This window comes from Equus quagga, unplaced genomic scaffold (genome assembly GCF_021613505.1).
Source record: "Equus quagga isolate Etosha38 unplaced genomic scaffold, UCLA_HA_Equagga_1.0 203_RagTag, whole genome shotgun sequence".
Taxonomy (NCBI): Eukaryota; Metazoa; Chordata; class Mammalia; order Perissodactyla; family Equidae; genus Equus; species Equus quagga.
Window position 1 is genome coordinate 2,955,216 of NW_025798627.1, and position 19,148 is coordinate 2,974,363.

At 39.7% G+C, this 19,148-nt stretch overlaps 1 protein-coding gene across 8 annotated transcripts in view; it reads left to right on the top strand.

Annotated features, from left to right (window-relative positions):
• Nucleotides 1-19,148, top strand: part of LOC124233492 (serine/threonine-protein phosphatase 6 regulatory ankyrin repeat subunit B) — a 291,043-nt gene that overhangs the window by 213,220 nt on the left and 58,675 nt on the right. For all 8 annotated transcript variants that reach the window (XM_046650630.1, XM_046650631.1, XM_046650625.1 and 5 more), the window contains one exon: nt 2,912-3,023. In XM_046650630.1, coding sequence (XP_046506586.1) covers nt 2,912-3,023 — 112 coding nt within the window. The remainder of the gene's footprint in view (nt 1-2,911; nt 3,024-19,148) is intronic.

Below are 19,148 nucleotides of genomic sequence, written 5' to 3' on the forward strand. Positions count from 1 at the left end.
TGACTGCCATCACCCAGGGGTGTTGATACATGGGGAGCTCTAATGCTTCATCCTCTGAGAGTCCTTCCTGCACCACAGGTCACAGTGATGTCAGTGCAAATAATCTATAACCAATCTAGAAATCAAAATTGGCTTGAGTTTATTATGAGCCAGATCTGAGGACCATATAGCCTGGGAGAGTCCTTTCACAAAGGAAAGGAGCACTCCAAAGAATTGGGAGTTGACAGAGTGGTTATAAACCATCAAAGAGCATGTGTCACCTGTGATTGGAATGTCCCTTTCACAACAGTCACGAGACTGCTTTGCTGGCGTAGCATTTCACACAGCAGTTGATGAACACAGCAGGTAGCAGGTCTGTGGTCTCGAGCTGGGTGGTCACAGGGTGCAGCAGGCCAGCAATCAATCCTTAGTTTAGGGAGATGCTTATCCTTAAGGAAATGCCACTGTGAGGAAAGTTACATCCTTATCTTTAAGGGCATTTGTTCTTGTCTTTGGGACATAGTAAATACTTAAAACAGATATACAGTGCATGCTCAACGCCATGTCAGGCCCTTTTGGAAAAACAAGTTCAGGCTAAATTAGTTTTACACCAAATGACTTCCTCATATACTCCAGTGTAGCCTATTGCTTGTCATTTGTTTATCAGTGCTCTGCCCGGTGCAGTGCCTGGTGTGCAATTGATGTAACTGTTTCCTGAGCAAGTGAACAAATGAGTGAATGGTGCCCACACTTGGTGTCCTGCCCCTGGACCCGGTGGATGTAGTCTCTAAGAGTCTGCACACACACTGTCCTTGCTTGTTTATTCTCTTCTGTGGTCAGAGGAACCAGTTTCTCTGTGACCTGAATGCCGTGTCTACTCTGGGTCTTCCCGCTGCTGACCGGGCTCTCCTCCCGTGTCCAGACCATTGTGGAAGGGTGTGGTCAGATAGCGTGCCCCAGTGCAGGTGTGGGATGTAACTTTCACTGTTGCCAGGGTGGGGGCGGGAAACACAGCTGTGAGTAAAGCAGAACGACCAAGGTTTTGCCCTAATACTCCAAAATTAAAATAATGATATCAAAAGACTAGAATTTTAAGCTACCTCAGAAAATGCTCCCTTCTCCAGGAAACTGCAAGCTTGCCCTGGGCCAGAGCAGCCCTCTGAGGGCTGATGGAGAGGGCAGGAGAGGCAGGAGGAGGTGGGGGCCGGTCTGTCTGGGAGCTCTTCTCTGCAGAGAGAGGCTACTCCCTTGTCCACATATTCCCCTGACCTAATGTGCATCTCTGGATTTTGCAGCTTAGGTGCCAAAATTGCTAATCAGGGCCCTGGGAGGAGAAAAGATAAGCACTCCCACTTAGAGCTGGAATTCATTTTCCTTTAAAAAGAATGTGGAGAATATTCAAATTCTGCAGTACCGTTGTGATTTCTAATAGTACTGTTGGTAGTATAGTGCAACTCTATTCTGGGTTAACCGACTCTTTGGGAGCAATTCCAAGAGTTTTCCAAATTACACATTGAATGTGTCAACTGGTTTTTAGAATGTAATCCCTTCAGAAGCCGGGGATTGTGTGTCCACTAGAAAGCTATTTCTATTGAATGATTTTGTTTAAGGAGCCATATTTGGTTTAAAATGAGTCACACCTGGGATCCTGTCCATGGGCATTTAATTACCAAAATAAAAAAGGACTTCCTTATAAGGTGGTATCAGCACTCCAATAATAGTTTGATTTATTATGGAGCATTTTATGGATAAATCGCGTGATATGTAGGTATTTGGTATAAGAAATTTATGCCTTTCATCTGTTTTTCTAGAAATAAAATATCTGTTTTAATTGTCTTTATATGGGATTTGTGATATGTCTTTGTATGTGATGTATTACCCCTCTTGTCTTGTGCCAAAAGATAGGTAAATGTCATTTTAAAGTTTTTGAATAAACTATAGAAATTTTCCGTTGGGAAATCTTATTTACTGTACAGGCTTATATTTAAAATCTTAACATTGTGATTTGAGTATGAAATTGAATCAACTTGGCCTTGTAAAGGACGTGCTTGTCCCACTGTCACAGAAATAAAATGGAACTTATGGAGTACGGTGCCTCGTCATTCCTTTTGTACCAGCAGGATTCTTCCATCTGCAATAGCCCGAACAGAACTCATTACGTCCCTGAGTCCTTGTGTCCTGGGGTTTGGGGCTTTTTAGCAAAGGTGGAGCCATGCCCCTTCCTCTAACCTATTGCAAAGATTGTGGCTTTTTCTGAAAAAGTACAGCAACTTTGTCAGAAAAGGCTTTTAAAAGTTATTACTTAGTATTTTATTCTAGTCTATATTCCTAATGGTGCAATTGAAACCTCTTCCTTCATATGTGGTTCCTGAATTAATCTTTTATATTTTTAAAATGTTTATCCATTCCTTTTATCTTTTATATTGTTTAGGCTATTCTTGGGTTCTTTTGTTTTCTTACTCTTTTTAACTTTCATTTTCTAATGTTTTGATCTTAGAGTCTCCAACAGCAAGGTTAAAAATAAAGCCCCTCTCTTGGGGTTTGCCGTGTTGCAACGGCCTGATCACGTCTTTGTTACATTTGAGACTTCATCTTTTGAACATGTAGCTCTGTCTAAAACTTATTATTCAGTAATCTTGATGACAGATATGTTCTGTACCTAAGATGAGAAGGAAAAAACCTCAATTACCCTCTTATTCCTAAAGCCTTTCCTGAATTCTAGAATAGCTATTTTAAGCTGAAATAAAGAGTGCTACAGAAAACACACATAAAACTTTCAGTCCATAAAACCTCACTGCTGTAGGATTTTTAAGGAAGCACTTAAACTCACAGAGTGCTTTGTGGAGCATTCATAATAGGAGGAAATTTACATTAATTATCCCTTTTGGTCCAGATATATTTCTAAAATAACACCTCATCTTTCTACTTACAGCTGTCTAGAGTTTCTACTTCAAAATGATGCAAATCCGTCTATCCGGGACAAGGAAGGCTACAATAGCATACATTATGCTGCCGCCTATGGCCACAGACAGTGTCTGGAATTGGTGAGTTATTTTGTCTTGTTTTGTTTTCTCTAACACACACACACACCTGTACCTAAACCTGGAAATGCTGGTCGTATTTCTCAGCAAGTGCCCTCACTGCCTAATTAAGTCTCCACTAGAAATATCCTTGAAGATATTCTGTGGTAAGTGATTAAATTGTTTCACTTTACCATGTGTAGGTCTCTTTGTTCCACTTCTGTCCAGCCTAATCTCAGAGCTGACAGACACTTAACTCTTTTGTACATTAATTTGAACTGGGAATGTTAGACCTGTGTGTGGACATAGTTTGGGTTTTAAAGATAATTTGGATGTCTCAAATAAACTCAGTATGTATTTCCGGCAGCATGCTTAGCACCCCAGTATTCGATAACAGTGTTGTAAGATGAGTTACATGGCTGTTAGCGTATGAGTTTGTCATGGTCCCACATTTGTAGTCAGGGACAGAAGTTGACAAGGGTACCACAGCAGAATTTACTGGAAATTCCAAACCACTAATAATTTCAAACCTATAGTGATCAAGAAACACCTGGAGTGTTTCAGAGGAGTCTGAAACTCTAATTCAAAGGCCAAAAGGGACCATAAATATAAAGTAGATGAATGAAGTGAACCCAGGTATAGAACAATAGGGAGTGGTGGGGATTGTAGCAAATAGGAGGACATGTTCTGTCTAAAGGGAGAAACAACTAGTCAGTTCCAGCTGCTTGGCAGGTGGAAATGCATACCCAGGGTTGCCAGATCTCCAGTGTTTCAAGAGAAGCTAGAAATCTAGACTTTTTTATGTGAAATTTCCTGTTTCCAAAACACTAGGTGTGCTAGGATGAACAAATGTGGGCTTGTGGCTGAATCCTGCCTGCAGGGCACAATTTGCCATCTCCTGGGCATCGGCCTTGGTTCAGCTTCAGCAGGATACATGGGGTATCCCAAAGTCACTGTCTCTCATCCAATGATAGGCACCATCTTTGCTGACGGGACTCCAGTTCTTTACCTTGTCCCTTTAAAAGGAGGAATCCTACTTTTCAGGGTTACTTGAACGTGTGTTTGGGGAAGCACTTGCACTTTATCAGCTGCACAGTCTGTTGAGAAAGGCATGAAGCAGAAAGTCGATGAGCAATGGTGTCAGTGCCCACGTAGAAATGACTGATGATGCCTGAGCTGTTTCTTTTCCCTTTGGTTTTGCTACTGCCTCTAAGTGGTTCCACTTAGGATCATTCTTACTATATTTCTTTTAACTATGGATGTGGGAAAATGTTCATAAAGGTCACCCAACTTGGAAATAAAAAGGTGATCATTCTAGTGTTGTTTTTATGGCATTCGTTGGTGAATCATACCTACCTTGGTCATTCTTGAAGACTTTGAAGTCTTCTTTTCTGTGGTTCTTGTGGATGCTAAGGATTTCCTTGTTTGACCTAGGGGATGGCATTTTTCCCCCTCTCGTTTTGATTCCATTGTAGTTCCTCTTCCAGTTACTGTGGCTGCGTAACAAATCACCCCAAAAGTAAGTGACTTAAAACAACAGTAATCACTTATGAGCGCTCGCTGTTTCTGTGGGTCCAGAATGCAGGAACGGCTTAGCTGAGTAGCTCTCGTTGAAGGTCTCCTGTGAGACTGCAGTCAGACAGTGGCTGGGGCTGGCATAATCTCAAAGGCGTCTCCACTCATATGTCAGTAATCTGGGTTGGAAGATTCAAACAACTGACATTCCTTGGGCCCCTCTCTCAGTCTCTATATGGTTTCTTTATGTGGTTTTCTCTAGCATGGGGGTTTCAGAGTAGCTGGATATCTGACTTGGTGGCTAAGGCATCTGCCCAGGAGAGAGGGGGAGAGAGCAAGAGTGAGAGTAAGTGAGAGAAAGAGACCATATCACTTTTAATGATCTAACCTTGAAGGTCACACAGGGTCACTTCTGCTGTGTCTCTTCATTGTGGCAGTCACAAAACCAGAGAGTGCGGTAGACTCCACCTTTCAAAGGAAGAAGTGTCAAAGAAGTTGTGGGCATATTTTAAAACCACCCCATTCCATGGAAAGATGTAGGAAGCCAGTGATTCATAGCCTCTATAACATGGATTTTAATGTAGAAGCACAAGTGGCCAGGGGGCAGTCCCTTATCTTATCGATGAGCAAAGCAAAGCACAGGCGTATTAACTGGTGTGTCCAGTCATGGCTTTGGTCTGTGGAAGAAGGAGGACCATGAATCAGGATTCCTGATTTAAAAAAAAAAAAAGTTTACCGCACCATGCTGCCTTCCATTGCAGGCTAAAGCTCCAGCACCACCCAAGGCTTTTCAACATAGAGTGAAAGCTTGGTAAGAACTGGTTAAGGTAGAAGGAAATATCACTTCTGCCTTCTAACAGCAGCATTGCTGTGGAAGTTGATTAGACCTATAAGCAAATAGGACTTTGTGTTTAGATGCCACATAAGAAAGGTTCCTCACAAAGTGTGTGTGTGTGTATGTGTGCAGCAATCAGTGGCAGAGGGAAGGTTTACTACCGTAACTCCCCATTATGAGCATGCATTCCAAAACGTGCATAAGCCACGGCTGTCTTTAATCCGTTTTCACTATGAAAACTGTGTGTTATGCTTAGACGTATCAACTTTTATTGCAAAGTTTGCTTTTATAGCCTTAATAACTTGTGCTGTTTTAAAGTACTTTGATGAGTTATCTTTAATCCCATAGTACGGTAACTCTGAGAATGATTATCATGTAACACCTTCTTTCTGTGTAAATGATATACTACTCATTATTTTCGTTTTTCAGGAAAGCCGCCTCAGGGCCGTTATTTCTGTTATTCAATGAAAAGGTTTTCTGTCCACAAGATTTCACAGGTTCTGTCTCATAGTGAAATTACTCCTGTGATTAGATCAACACTTGCCCTGTGTAATTTACAAAGAGATGATTATTCTTGGCAATTATAAGACATTCAAAAACAAGTAGGGGGAGGTATTAATCGATCTTAATTTGCACCGTCAGCAGAAGGGTACCAGATTTTCAATATAAATTGGTAGAAATGTCACCATTGTTTGCTTTTAGGAGAGAACTTCAGTGGGTCATTTATAACACAGATGGAATGGAAATTCTCATTTTCCTGAATGATTATAGTTGGATGGAAAGTTCCATGTATTTCCATTTTGGAATGCATCCTAAAATTCCTCTTGGGCGTGATTCAACTAAGTAAAGATCCTAAGCAGGCTATAAGCATTTGTGTACTCTACCCCCTCCCAACCAAAACAAAACACGTTCCTGGGCTCTCCCATAGGAGTGGCGTCATAGAGCCAGACCATTGCCAGTGTCTTATCCCCACCGCTGGCTCACCCAGCTGGGAATGGATTTGGGAGTGGAGGGGACCATCACCAATGGCATTTACTGCGTGTTCACCACATAACAGGAATTTTGCATACACTACACCCTTCAATTATTTTTTTCTTTCAGTTTCGTTGAGATATACTTTCTTTACAGCACTGTATAACTGTATGACTTGACTTACATATATTGTCAAATGATTACCGCAATAAGTTTAGTTGACATCCATCATCTCATATAGATACAAAAAAAATGTTTTTTCCTTGTGATGAGAATAAGGCCTCTGCTTGATACAAGAAGTGAGTTTTTTGAGGGGCATCTTTTCTAATTTATATTCTCTCTCTAGGAACACAATGCCCTCCTATTCCTTAAAATTCCCATTTCTTTGGGTACTAGACATTAGGAAAACAAACCAACTAACTGATACGTCCTAGGAGGTACGTTTCTAAGACTCACCACTGCCATACCAATCTTCTCCCCCATCTCATGATATAAATACCCCAATCCACATCGAGGTCCTCCTTTTAACAAATTAGAAGAGGATGGGTGGCCATCAGAGCCAGCTGATTTGTGAGGCTGGTAAAATTTGTCTTTTGCCTCTCTTTCCATCTAGTTGAGCAATTACTGTAATTATGATATCATTAAATATGTATCATTAGTTTTGATGCATATTTTGTTTGACATTTAACTTGGTATGCATTTACTTGGCGTTCACGGTTTGTGGGTCTTCTCTGTGATCATAAGCTTAGAATTTATAAACTGTACTTTGTGTTCAATCTGTTCTGCTATAATCAAAAAGAAACAGAAATTATCTAGTTGTTTTTACTCTACTTCTCTTATATAAACTTATACGGAATTTATTCCATGAGCAAAAATCTTCTGGAAAGTAGTATGAACCCCTAGCCTTGATAGAATAGCCAAGGATCAGAATTCTGGCAAGTCTGCCTACTGAGGCCAGTATTCTCAGCTGGTCTTGATCAAAGATGTATGTACTATGTGTGCAAGCAAAAATCTGCCCACAAATGTATGCTGAGAGCTGTGATCAGTCATATTCAATTGGGCTCAAAATATCAAAGCAGAATGGAGTAGACTTGGCTAGTACAGCATCTTGTGTCTGAATAAAATTTATGTTTGAGTGAAGTGAGGGAGTTGGTGAAGGAGAGCTCTGTGCCTCCCTTTTCCTTTATCTGGAATGCATTCTTACTGACTCAAGAGAAAAATCAGAGAATCATGCCCCTATTTGGAATTTGTGAGTTTGTATGGGCATGCTACTTTTCTTTTACAATATTAAAGATTTGCCTGTGAACATAAAGATCTCTGTGGCTCTGTTATTGAAATGGAAAAATGTATTTGCCAATATAATTGCATAAATTGCCTATAAAAATTTAGAAAGATTATTTGAAAAATGTAGGCCTCTGATAAAATTCAGTCCGGGAGTTTACAGCGCCAAGTCACTTGGAATCTGGCTGCTGCCCTGGGATCTTCTTCCCCTTTCACTGTTATGAGCTAACTTGAACTTCACTCTGAGAGTACGTGGGGGTGACAAATGCCCCTGCATGTGTATTCTAGGAGTTTCTGGGGTTCTCTGAAGACAACTATATCTTGGGCAACTGAACACTGAAATTATGCCGATTTCAAGCAAACTATTCAGTCTTTTGGGTTGTTTCTTGTGTTTATCACAGGACTTTAGGAAACCATTACAAGTTGGCTCTGTATAAGATGTACTTTCATTGGCAAGGTCTAATTAAGCTTCTCAAGACTAAGACAGCAGGATATAGAGGAGGAGTTAAAAAAAGGAGAGAGCTACTAAGCAGTCTTCTGAAGATGAGAAGATGAAAACCCAGAAAACTTGAACCCCAGCCCCAAACCAGTCTCTGATGGCTTTTTTCTGTCCCCAGAAGTGCCACTAAGAGATGGACCTAGGGGTGCACACGGCCTCCTAGCAGGCAGACTTCCAATGGGCAGTAGAAACCTCAGCAATGCTGGTCTTGTTTTTTCTTCTATTTAATTCAGCCAAAGAGAAACAAAATCTTATGAGGAACTCTTATTAATGGGGGGAGCAGAGGGGTGGGCACAGATATTTGATGCTGCTGGCAGCCTACTCACTGCTACGGATATAAATATAAGCCCAGAAATTTTGGATCAGAATTTGGATGTTAGTCTATGCTCAGAACAATGGGATAGACAATATTTTATGACAAAATGTTCCATTTATTTCTTTGTAATATAGCAGAAAAAAAATTTTTTGGCTTTACCATGAGTGAATTTGGCAATTGATGAAAGAACCATCAAGAGGATGTATTAAAATAAACAATTTCAGTTTTACATTCAGTTGGGAGCCCAGGGCTGTGGAGCCATTGTTCCTACATGTCGAAGTATGACACTAGTGTTTCAATCCATGGCCCCCTTACCCATTTAAGAAGTTGAATATCAGAGGGCAGCTTTCTTTGGAGATAGCTCTGCTGAGAATCCCTCCCACCCCCCATGCTTCCCTGCCCCCATAGCAGGGGAGAAAGGATGCTTTCTCCTGATACCAAGCCCAGTGAGAGAAGTTTCAAGGAGATTGCTTGGATATCTGATGTGTGTCCCACGCAATGAAGGGCCGAGTGGACTGGCATGTGATAAATCTAAAGACTAAGTGGCTCTGACCAGAGCTTGCCTGCCAGGAAGTTAAATAAAAAGAGGGCTATGTTTGAGAAATACTCCACCCCCGCCCCACATGGATGGGTCAAAAGTGTATGTTTCCCAATATCCAAATGTGAGCCAAGGCAAGAGCTGGCCTGGAGTCCTCCTGGATCCCACGCAAGACGGCTGCCTGGAAGAGTAGGGAGACCAAGGATGCCTAGTGGGGAGAGGGGAATGTAAACAGAGAGGTGCATTCACCAAGGGAGAGGGTACTGCAGGCAAATGGCCCCAGTGATGGCGGCCTGCCGGAGAACCTAAATAAACATCCCAGAGAGACAGTTTTAAACATCTGACCTGGTCAGAGAATATCACTGCCAGAAAGTTGCCAGTCACTTAAGACCATTGTCCCTGTCCCCTTCTCTGTCCTCCTTTCCCTCTCCCCTTCAGTCTTAGGGGGAGCAGAGGCAGCCAATGAGGGGAAAGGAGGAGGAGAAGCCCTAAGCTGGGGAACAGGGAAGTCAGCCTTGTCTCCTTCCCCGCTGCAGCCTTTGGGGGAAGCAGAGAAAAGCTTCACCATTAAACAGTGTTCAGAGTTTGTGATTACTGTACTAGAATAGACCTATTAGCTCCTGACATGAAGTTAGGTTTGTAACTAAAGTGCCCAGAGAACTTTCTATTATTTGTTGGAGATTTTATCAGAGACGGCCTAGGGAAAAGGAGAATAAGGTTATTGTTTGATTACACCCCACGATTCACTGGTTCAGTACAAAGTCACACACGTAGAGTCACGGTTTTAGGAAAGATTAATGCCGAGTTCTGAAGAAAAAGAAACTATTATCCTTTAAATATATGTGAGTTTAAATATCAGCTTTACAAGACATAGGTTCTAGTAATGCCAAGCATTTATCAGGTGCCAAAAATTGGTGAACAAGTGAAATACACTTGTGATGATTAAGCCTGATAGTGGTCAAACTTAAATGCTAGTTTATACGTATTGTGGTGACTGCCCTGTTTGTTATGTAGATATTTCATAGAAGACAAAGGAGAGAGAGGAAATGAAAATTTACATTTCTGTGGCTTGACCTTTTCTTTAGATTTGATTACTTCTCAACACCAATTCGTTTTATTGCGATCTTCCTCCCATTTTTTTTCTTCTTCAAGATCTAAAAACCTATACTAAATTTGTCAAACTGGTATGAAGACATCCACCAAATTAAAACCACACATGTACATTTTCTGTAATTTCTTCCAGATAGATAGTGAGCATTAAGGGGCTCAAAGAAGAGGAGTTATTGCTCCTGATATAGGAGCTTCTAAGGACTCCATACAGGAGAAAGGGAGATTTCTTAAAGAGAAGGTAGTTTAAAAGTTAGCATTAAAAAAAAAAAAAGATAATCTGGCCTTCCTTCCCTCTTTTTGTCCTTTCTTCCTTCCTCCCTTTCTTTCTACTCAGTTACAAACCCATTAGGCAGGTCTGAGCAGGGCAGAAAAGCAGTCCAGATGGGGCTGGAGGCCAATGAGGAAGATGTCAGGAAGACAGCCCAGTAAAGAATGGAACCCATTCAAGGAGAGTGTCCTAAGTGTGTATGCACCAAACAATGAGCTACAATCTATGTGAAGCAAAAACTGATAGAACAAAAAATAGAGAAATCCACAATTACAGTTGGAGACTTCAGCACCTCTCTCTCAACAGCTGATAAAACAACTAGACAGAAACTCATCAAACATATAGAAAAACTCAATAATACCATCAAACAAGAGGATCTAATCGACATTTAGAACACTCCACCCAACAACAAAATACATATTTTTTTCAAGTGCCCATGGAACATTCACCAAGATATCCTGAACTAGAAAATGAACCTCAATGAATGTAAAAGAATTGAGATCATATAGAGTGTGTTCTGCCACCACAATAGAATAAAACTAGAAATCAATAACAGAGAGGTACCAGGAAAATCTCCAGAAGTGAAAATTATATAGCAGACTTCTAAATAATCCGTGGGTCAAAGAGAATATCTCAAGGGAAGATTTAAAGAAAACATTGAACTGAATGAAAATGAAAATACAGCAGATGAAAATATAGCAACATGGTTTAATTAGTGCTGGAAAAAATGTATAGTGCTAAGTGCTTACGTTTAAGTTTCCATCTCAAGAGTCTGGAAAAAGGAGAGCAAAATAAGCCCAAAATAAGCAGAAAAGGGAAATAATAGAGATGGAAGCAGAAATAAATAAAATTGAAGAAAGAAAAACAATGGAGAAAATCAATGAAACAAATATCTGGTTCTTTGAAACGATCAAAAAATTAACAAATGTCTACTAAGACTGACAGAGAGAGAGAGAAAGAAGATACAAATTCCCAGTATCAGGAATGAAATGGGATATCGCTATAGACCTCACAGACATCAAAAGGGTAATAAAGGAGTATTTTGAATAGCTCTGCACGCATAAATTTGACTCAGGTGAAATGGACCAATTCATCAAAAAACGCAAACTACCACAACTTATCCGTTGTGAAGTAGATCTTTTGACTAGCCCTATAACCATTTAGGAAATTGAATTTTTAAAACTCTCCCCAAAGAAATCTTGAGGTCCAGGTGATTTCACTGGAGCATTCAACCAAATATTTAAAGAAGGATTAACAGCAATTCTACACAATCTCTTCTGAAAAATGGAAGAGGAGGGAACACTTTCCAGTGCATCTGTGAGCCTAATACCCTGATACCAAAACCAAAGAAAGACGGTACGAAAGAGAAATATAGACCAATATCTCTCATGAATATGGGTGCAAAACCCTTAAAATATTAACAAATAGAAATCAGTAATATATACGAAGAATTATATACTGTGACCAAGAGGGATTATTACAGGGAAAGCCTATTTTGATATTTGAAAATCAATCAATGTAATTCATCATATTAAAAGGCTAAAGAAGAAAAATCGCATGATTATGTCAAACAATGCAGAAAAATATTTTGACAAAATTCAGTACCCATTCAAGATTTTTTTTAAATTCTCAGAAAAATAGGAATAGAGGTCCTCAACATGATAAAAAAAAAAAACACCTAACAACTTGAAAAAGAACAGCTAACACTCTACTTAATGGTGAAAGACTGAATGCTTTCCCCCCAAATCAGGAACAAGGCAAGGATGTCTGTTTTCCCCATTCTTATTCAACACTGTGCTGGAAGTTCTAGCCAGAGTAATAAGGGAAGAATAGGAAATAAAAGCCATAAAAATCAGAAAGGAAAAACTAAAACTTTCCCTATTTTCCGAAGACATGGTTGTCTAAATAGAAAATCCCAAGGAATCAAGAAGAACTCCTAGAACTTGAAGGTGAGTTCAGCAAGGTTGTAGGATACAAGATAAACATACAAAAGTCAATTGCATTTTTATTTACTGGGGGTGAACATGTGGACATCAAATTAAAAATACAATATTACTTACAACTGCCAAAAAATGAAATATTGAACTTGTATGCTGAAAATTGCAAAGTGCTGATGAAAGGAATCCAAGAAGATCTAAAAAAAATGGAGGGACATTCTGAACTCTATGTCACCAAAGTTCATGGAACTTTGATGAACTATATGAGGTCATCAGACCCTCATTCCTTAAAAGAATCAATCCCTTAAACAAAACAAAACCCTAATTCAACAAACCCTAATTCTCTTTCAGAGTCTTTTCTCATAGGGGAGAAATATGGCAATCATGCTTCAAGTCATAATAATGAACATTTATTGCAAGCTTGTTGGGCTAGGCCCTGTGCCTGCATCATCTCATTTAATTCTCACAACAACACTGAAGTAACTCCTATTTTTATCTCTATTTCACATACAAATATCCTAAAGTACAAAGAAATCACATCGCTTGCCCTGGGTCATACTGCTGGTGTGATGTAGAACCAGAACTCAGACTCTTGTTTATCTGACTCTAAATTCCAAACTTTTAACCATTATACCTCACTGTCTGGAGGACTGCCGAAGACAAAGCTGCGCAGAGCATCAAATTCCACGTCAACCAAGGCAGTGACATCCAACCAAGATGTTACTGAGATGAGCTGTCTTTAAGCTTTGTCAAAGAGAAGCAGGAGAACCTCAGATAATACCAATAATAGTTATGCGTATGTCATCCATTTCTTTGGAAAGCCTTGTCTTGACTAGCAGTCTGCATTTTCTTTTTTGTGAGGAGAGCACAACCACCTTATAGCATTCCTCGCCCAGTGAGGGGTAAAACAACCCAGCTAGAGCTCTCAAGTACATCCCAGTTTGAAATCTGCAGCGCCAATGCCTGGACTTCTGTGCATATTTTCATAAAAGCACTCTTACGTAGACCCAGCCTTCCTCCTGAAATCTGTGTTCAGTATTTTTGTAACAGCTGCTGTTGGCTTGGCCTCACTCTCTTTATGATAACAGCTGCCAGGAATGACCCCTTCCAGCCTAGAAATCACGGGGGAGGAGTGACTTCCCAGCAAGATGGTTTCTCCAAAGATGGTTTATCCTTGCAGCTGCCAAAGATTCCTCACTTGTAAAGTCTAGACCGAGTCCCTTTGATAATCCCTTCCCTTCTTGCTCTTCATTCAATACCAGGAAATGTAGAGGCTTGAGCATTTTATTAGTCAGAATAAGAGTTCACACACACACCTGTGCTTCAGGTCAAGGGGTTGTGATACTCACAAAGAACAAAGAGCCTTTCTAAGATTCCAAAGGAGGGTAGAGGCCCAGCCAGCTGTAACAGCTAAAAGGAGATATTTGGAAAAACCGAATAGCTCAGCAATAACTGAGATTTATTTTCTCATAAGAGCAGATCCCTATAACCTCAGTGGTCCACTGGATTTAAATTCTGTGGACCATTCAGCACTTGGAAAACTAGTTTTGTTAGTATCAAACAATAAAATTCACTCGGTCCCTGGGAAGGCAATTTAATATACAGTCACAACTTCATAGCATTTTTTTTCTAGGAGAAATTTATAGTTTTCCAAACATATGATTTATTTCACACACAAAATATTTTTTTAATTCCATAAAGGTTTTTTTAGTTAATAGCAATCTTCTCTGGGTCTCAAATTCCTCACATTGATATGAGACAACCTGTAGTAAGAAATAACCCAAAGCAATCATTCAGACAAGCAGTATGGTTTTGGGATCATTCTCCCTGAAAATATATTTTTTAAGTGAAAGGAATATTACAGTAAAGGTGATACTCCTGTATTTCTTGTGTTTTGGTCTTTTTAAGGCTCTGCTGGTAGTAGCAGTTGGTGAGGTTGGAAGTCAGGGTCAACATATCAGCTTTTACAAGTTCATAAACTTTATTAGTCCCCATTGTCAGTGATATTACTTGATAAGCAAGAACATCCTTTATGAATTTACAGTGAAAAGTCCAACTGCTAAGAGAACTGGGGATTCACATCATTTGCTACAGCTACATTCCCTTCCAAGTGGAAGATCCAGTCTTATAAACTGAATAAAGATTGGAAGTTTTCTTCCTGAATAGAATTAAAATCAAAGGAATTGAGTAAAAGTCAGTGAACTCAAGCTCTCATGTTATCCTCTCCTACTCGAGACTCAGCAATCAGAACACCCTTGGCAGCCTGTCCAGGAGTTCTCTCCCCTGGACAAGGCTAGATAAACCCTTACCACTGGTGCTATTGTTCCTAGACTCCATGGAAACTGACCTGGTAGTCCACTGGGACAACTTCCAAGGCGTGACTTCTCTTACATTAGCTGCTTCTAGGATGGCTACTCTGTAGAGATACAGAGTAAATTATAGGGCAATGTGCTAGAAACCATGGCTGACATAGAAATATATTAAATATGAATATTACTTTCAAGGACATTATAATTTAGTATGGGAGATAAAACATGCTATATGAATATTGGCTCAAAATGTCACTCATATTTCCTAGTTCCCCATAGGGTAATAGTAGGATTATAATAACATCCCCAAATTATTTCTCTTGCCCTGTTCCCACTTATCCTGCCAAAGCTTTGGCTTCAGTTCCTTCTGAAGAGTTTTGGGCATGTTTCCCATGTGTTCTGTGTGCTTCTTTGGCTCCCAAGGACACTTGCTACTTTCCTCCTTTCCCCTTCTTACTTGCTGTAGTGTATCTCCCACTACTGTTAGCAGTCAAAAGCTATTTGGTCACAGGTGTCCAGGAAAGATACTGCTCCCACCGCTGCCCGCGAATGGCGGTGCAGAGGCTGCCAACGGCTGTGCCCAGTGTGTGGAGTCTGCACTCAGCCACCTCCTGCAGTGCTATGGACCATTTCCTTAGACCTCCCACCCTAGGACTCAGGCCAGAGCCTACGGGAACTGGGCCAGAGGAGGGCCTGTGTGGTGTGGTTGAAAAGTCAAGGACTTTCGCATCACATAGGCCTGGGTTGGAATGCCAACTCTGTCATTACCTACCTGCAAGGTCTTTAAGCATTTTACTTCACTTCTGTGAGCCTCTGTATCTTGCCTAATCTGTCAAATGGAGATTAAGTTGTTCTGAAGATTAAATGGAATAATGTAAGCGAAGAGTCTAGCACAGTGCCTAGCACGTGGTAGGTACAAGTAGCAGCTATTATTATGTATGCATTTAATGTATCTCTATCTGCTGGGCACTATGCTGTATGCCAGGTCTAGAAAGATGAAGAAGCTGCTGCATCCGGGAGTTTACTGTCCAGTCATGGAAATCAGCATGCAAATAAATAACAGTGATAAAGTACTATAGTTGCTCTATTAGAATTCTGTGTTTCTGTTATTCTTATCATTATCCAAGATAAAATGTGCTGTCCCAGAAGAGGTACAGGTGACATGCTGTGAGAGCTCAGGGAAGGGCATGTCCCATTCTGGGTTTAGTGGTTAATGAGAGATTGACTGACACTCGTCAGCATAATGTGTTTGTCTCTTTAGATTTCTTGTTTCATCACCCTCCATTCGTGTGAGTATGGAAGGTAGACCAAACCTGAAATGAATTGAATGATGGAGAATGCGGGTGATGTTTGGACTTGGTTTGATAAATTGACCAACACTCTCATTTTCAAAATATCAGACAACCTGTTTTTGTGGTGGTTTCTTTCCCTTTGGTAATATTTGCATCATCCACTAAATAGGAAAGTTGTAACTGACATAGTACATTGGAAAATGGATGCTGTATCTCAAATTGTGCTCCTGAATCCATTGCCATCTGGGATCAGCCATTCATAAAAGATTAAATGTGAGGCAGGCACATATCTGAATACATGTGTGTCAGTCTCTCCCATCTGGTTTAATTTTGCTTAAAATAATAACAGCTTTCTTTACCCACTTACTTAAATCTGTGCTGATTCTTTTAATGTTCATTAGCCAGAAGTAGTCTTTGTGATGTTTAACTAGTGTTTCAGAAACCCACCAAGATTAGCTTTAATTGAATCAGTGGAAATTTTCTTTAAAGCTGTGTATTTTATTGACTGGGCTAGAATCTCTACAATGTTAGTTGATGCTTAGAATGGGAAATCTATACTGTAATTTAACATTAAAAATGGTCTCCAAAGAGACGTGTATGTTGGCTTGCACAGCTTTTGCGGAGAATAAGACCAGGTAAGCAAAATGCCCTTCCAAAGCAGAATACTTTTTCTGTTGCATAATTTTTTAATTATTAAAAATTAATAATTTTGGGGGCTGGCCCAGTGGCACAGCAGTTAAGTTCGCACGTTCCGCTTCTCAGCAGCCTGGGTTCACTGGTTCAGATCCTGGGTGCAGACATGGCACCACTTGGCACGCCACGCTGTGGTAGGCGTCCCACATATAAAGTAGAGGAAGATGGGCACGGATATTAGCTCAGGGCCAGTCTTCCTCAGCAAAAAGAGGAGGACTGGCAGTAGTTAGCTCAGGGCTAATCTTCCTTGGGAAAAAAAAATTAATAATTTTGTATTCAAATTTATTGTCTGCTTTGTTCTCTTTTTCTGCAATTTTTAAAATCATATTACCGTGTCCCTCAGCTTCTACGTTCCTCTCCCACCTACCTCTACTCCTCAAATAAACCTCTGTTGCCCCAGGCAAATTTCACCTTGTACGAGGCAGAGAGTAGATTAAGATGATGATAATATAATTCAGGGTAACCTGAGAATATCATCTAGATGAAAATTATAGTTGATTAGAAGAGGTAGCTCTTAAACTTGAGAATTGCTCTCAGAAGTCACCATGGAAACATGAGGCAAGTATTATTGTTTTCCTGGCAATACACAAAGAACTGTATATGCTCAGCAAGTGGAATTGATCAAATGTACCACCCATGACCCTGAATATTTTACAGGGTTGACTACCTGTCACCATTTCAATATGTCTGTTATTTAATGCAATCAAGTGTTTTGTGGTACAGAACTTCAACTGAATTAGCTCTCAGACCAGGGCTTTTGTTGATAGCTATGTAGATAATGGACAGGGGACTGATACATTTTAAATAGCACGAAATCCAGGAGGCCTGCCAGTTTATGTCTTAAATGCCAACTTATAGTGGTGATTAGGCCCCAGAGTTGTATAAAGACTCGCTAATAATCAAAGCCTTTGTGGATGCCATTCACATTTTATCAATGAACTAATAATGGCCTGGGAGGTGAAAAGTTAAACCAACTGACATCACATCTAAGCTTCTTTAATTTTCATTAAAATTATCCATTATTTCTTCTCATCTTGTATGATGTCACTTCTCTGCTTAAAAGGGCTTTAATTTTCAAAACACAGAGGAATAACAATTCAAACCTTGCTAAAATAAAAATGAAAAAGATTCGCGGTCTGAATGTAGAGAGAACACCCATCTGAATCTCCCAATTCAACTCTAGTGCTTTTCTCTGATAACTTTGAGACATATTGGTTTAAATATTTGGTGACTTTGGGGACCTGCCGTGTCAGGAGTAGGATGAAGGAGTAAATAGTTATTAGTATGTGCAGTTACTGCAATCCCAAGAGATTTTTCTGCATAGTACTTAAAAAGAAAACATTCTTTACTATTGGAATGAAAAAAGCAGACTGTTACCTACAGTGGCACCATCTACTGGTTTCATTTTTAATGTCACTGCATGTTTATTAAGAAGATATAATGTACTAGGTATTGCTCACTATATAGTAGACCCAGCTCCATCCTGATGGACTCAGGATTATTGCCAACTGTCAAAAATGGAGGAAATAAATGAATGGGCTTGTCTGTTGAAATGTATGGTTCCTATAAGAGTCTTTGTCTTGTCCCAACCCCCAGATGTGTTTCATTTCATTTAGATAAAGAAATCACAAAAAATTTTAGATAGAAGCAAAAAAAGCCGTTATGTGGTTAGATCAATGTGGATACATTCCAGAAGATTTTAAAGTGCTTGAGGATAAGGATCCACTCTTTTTTCAATATAATCTACAGTTCTTATATTGCTCAAGGTAGAACAAAAAAGAATGTTTTTTAAAATTGAAAGCATCCATCCAAAAGTACTAACAATAGTAAACAAAATATTGGCAAATTAAGTGCAACAGTATACTAAAAAAGGTAAAGTATCACAGTTGAATGAGGGTATTCCAGGAGTACCAAGTAGTTTAACATTAGAAAATTTATCAAGGTAATTTACCACATTAACAGAAAAAGGAGAAAAGTATCAGATTAACATCTCAATCAATGTAGTAAAAGTATTTGGTAAACCTCAATGCCCATTTATAATTCAAAAAAAATTCTTAGCAAACTAGAAATAGACAGGAGCTTCATTAATCTGATGAAGATTATCTGCAAAATATCCATGAGAAACAGCCTACTTAATAGTGAAGCATTAAAAGCTTTTTTATTTACAGTGAGAACAAGACAGATATGCCTGCTATCTCCCCTGCTATTCAGTGTTGGACTGGAAGTGCTAGCTGGTGCAATAAGGGAAGAAAAAGAAATAAAAGTGTGGTGGACAGAATGGCCCTCCAATCATGGCCACACCCTAGTTCCTGGAACCTGTGAATATGTTACCTTACACAGCAAAAAAGACTTTGCAGATGTAAGTAAGTTACAGACATTAGGAAAGGCAGTAGGTTAATTGAATATGCCTATAGGGAAAAATGAATTTTTTTCCTCTCCCTCACACCACGCACAAAACTTTTTGCCATGAGATACTATAAAGCAAGTAGAGAGTGAGTGGTTTATAGCTACACATAGCAACATGGATTAATCACACATACATAATGGCAAGCAAAAGAAGCTAGATACAAAAGAATACATTCTT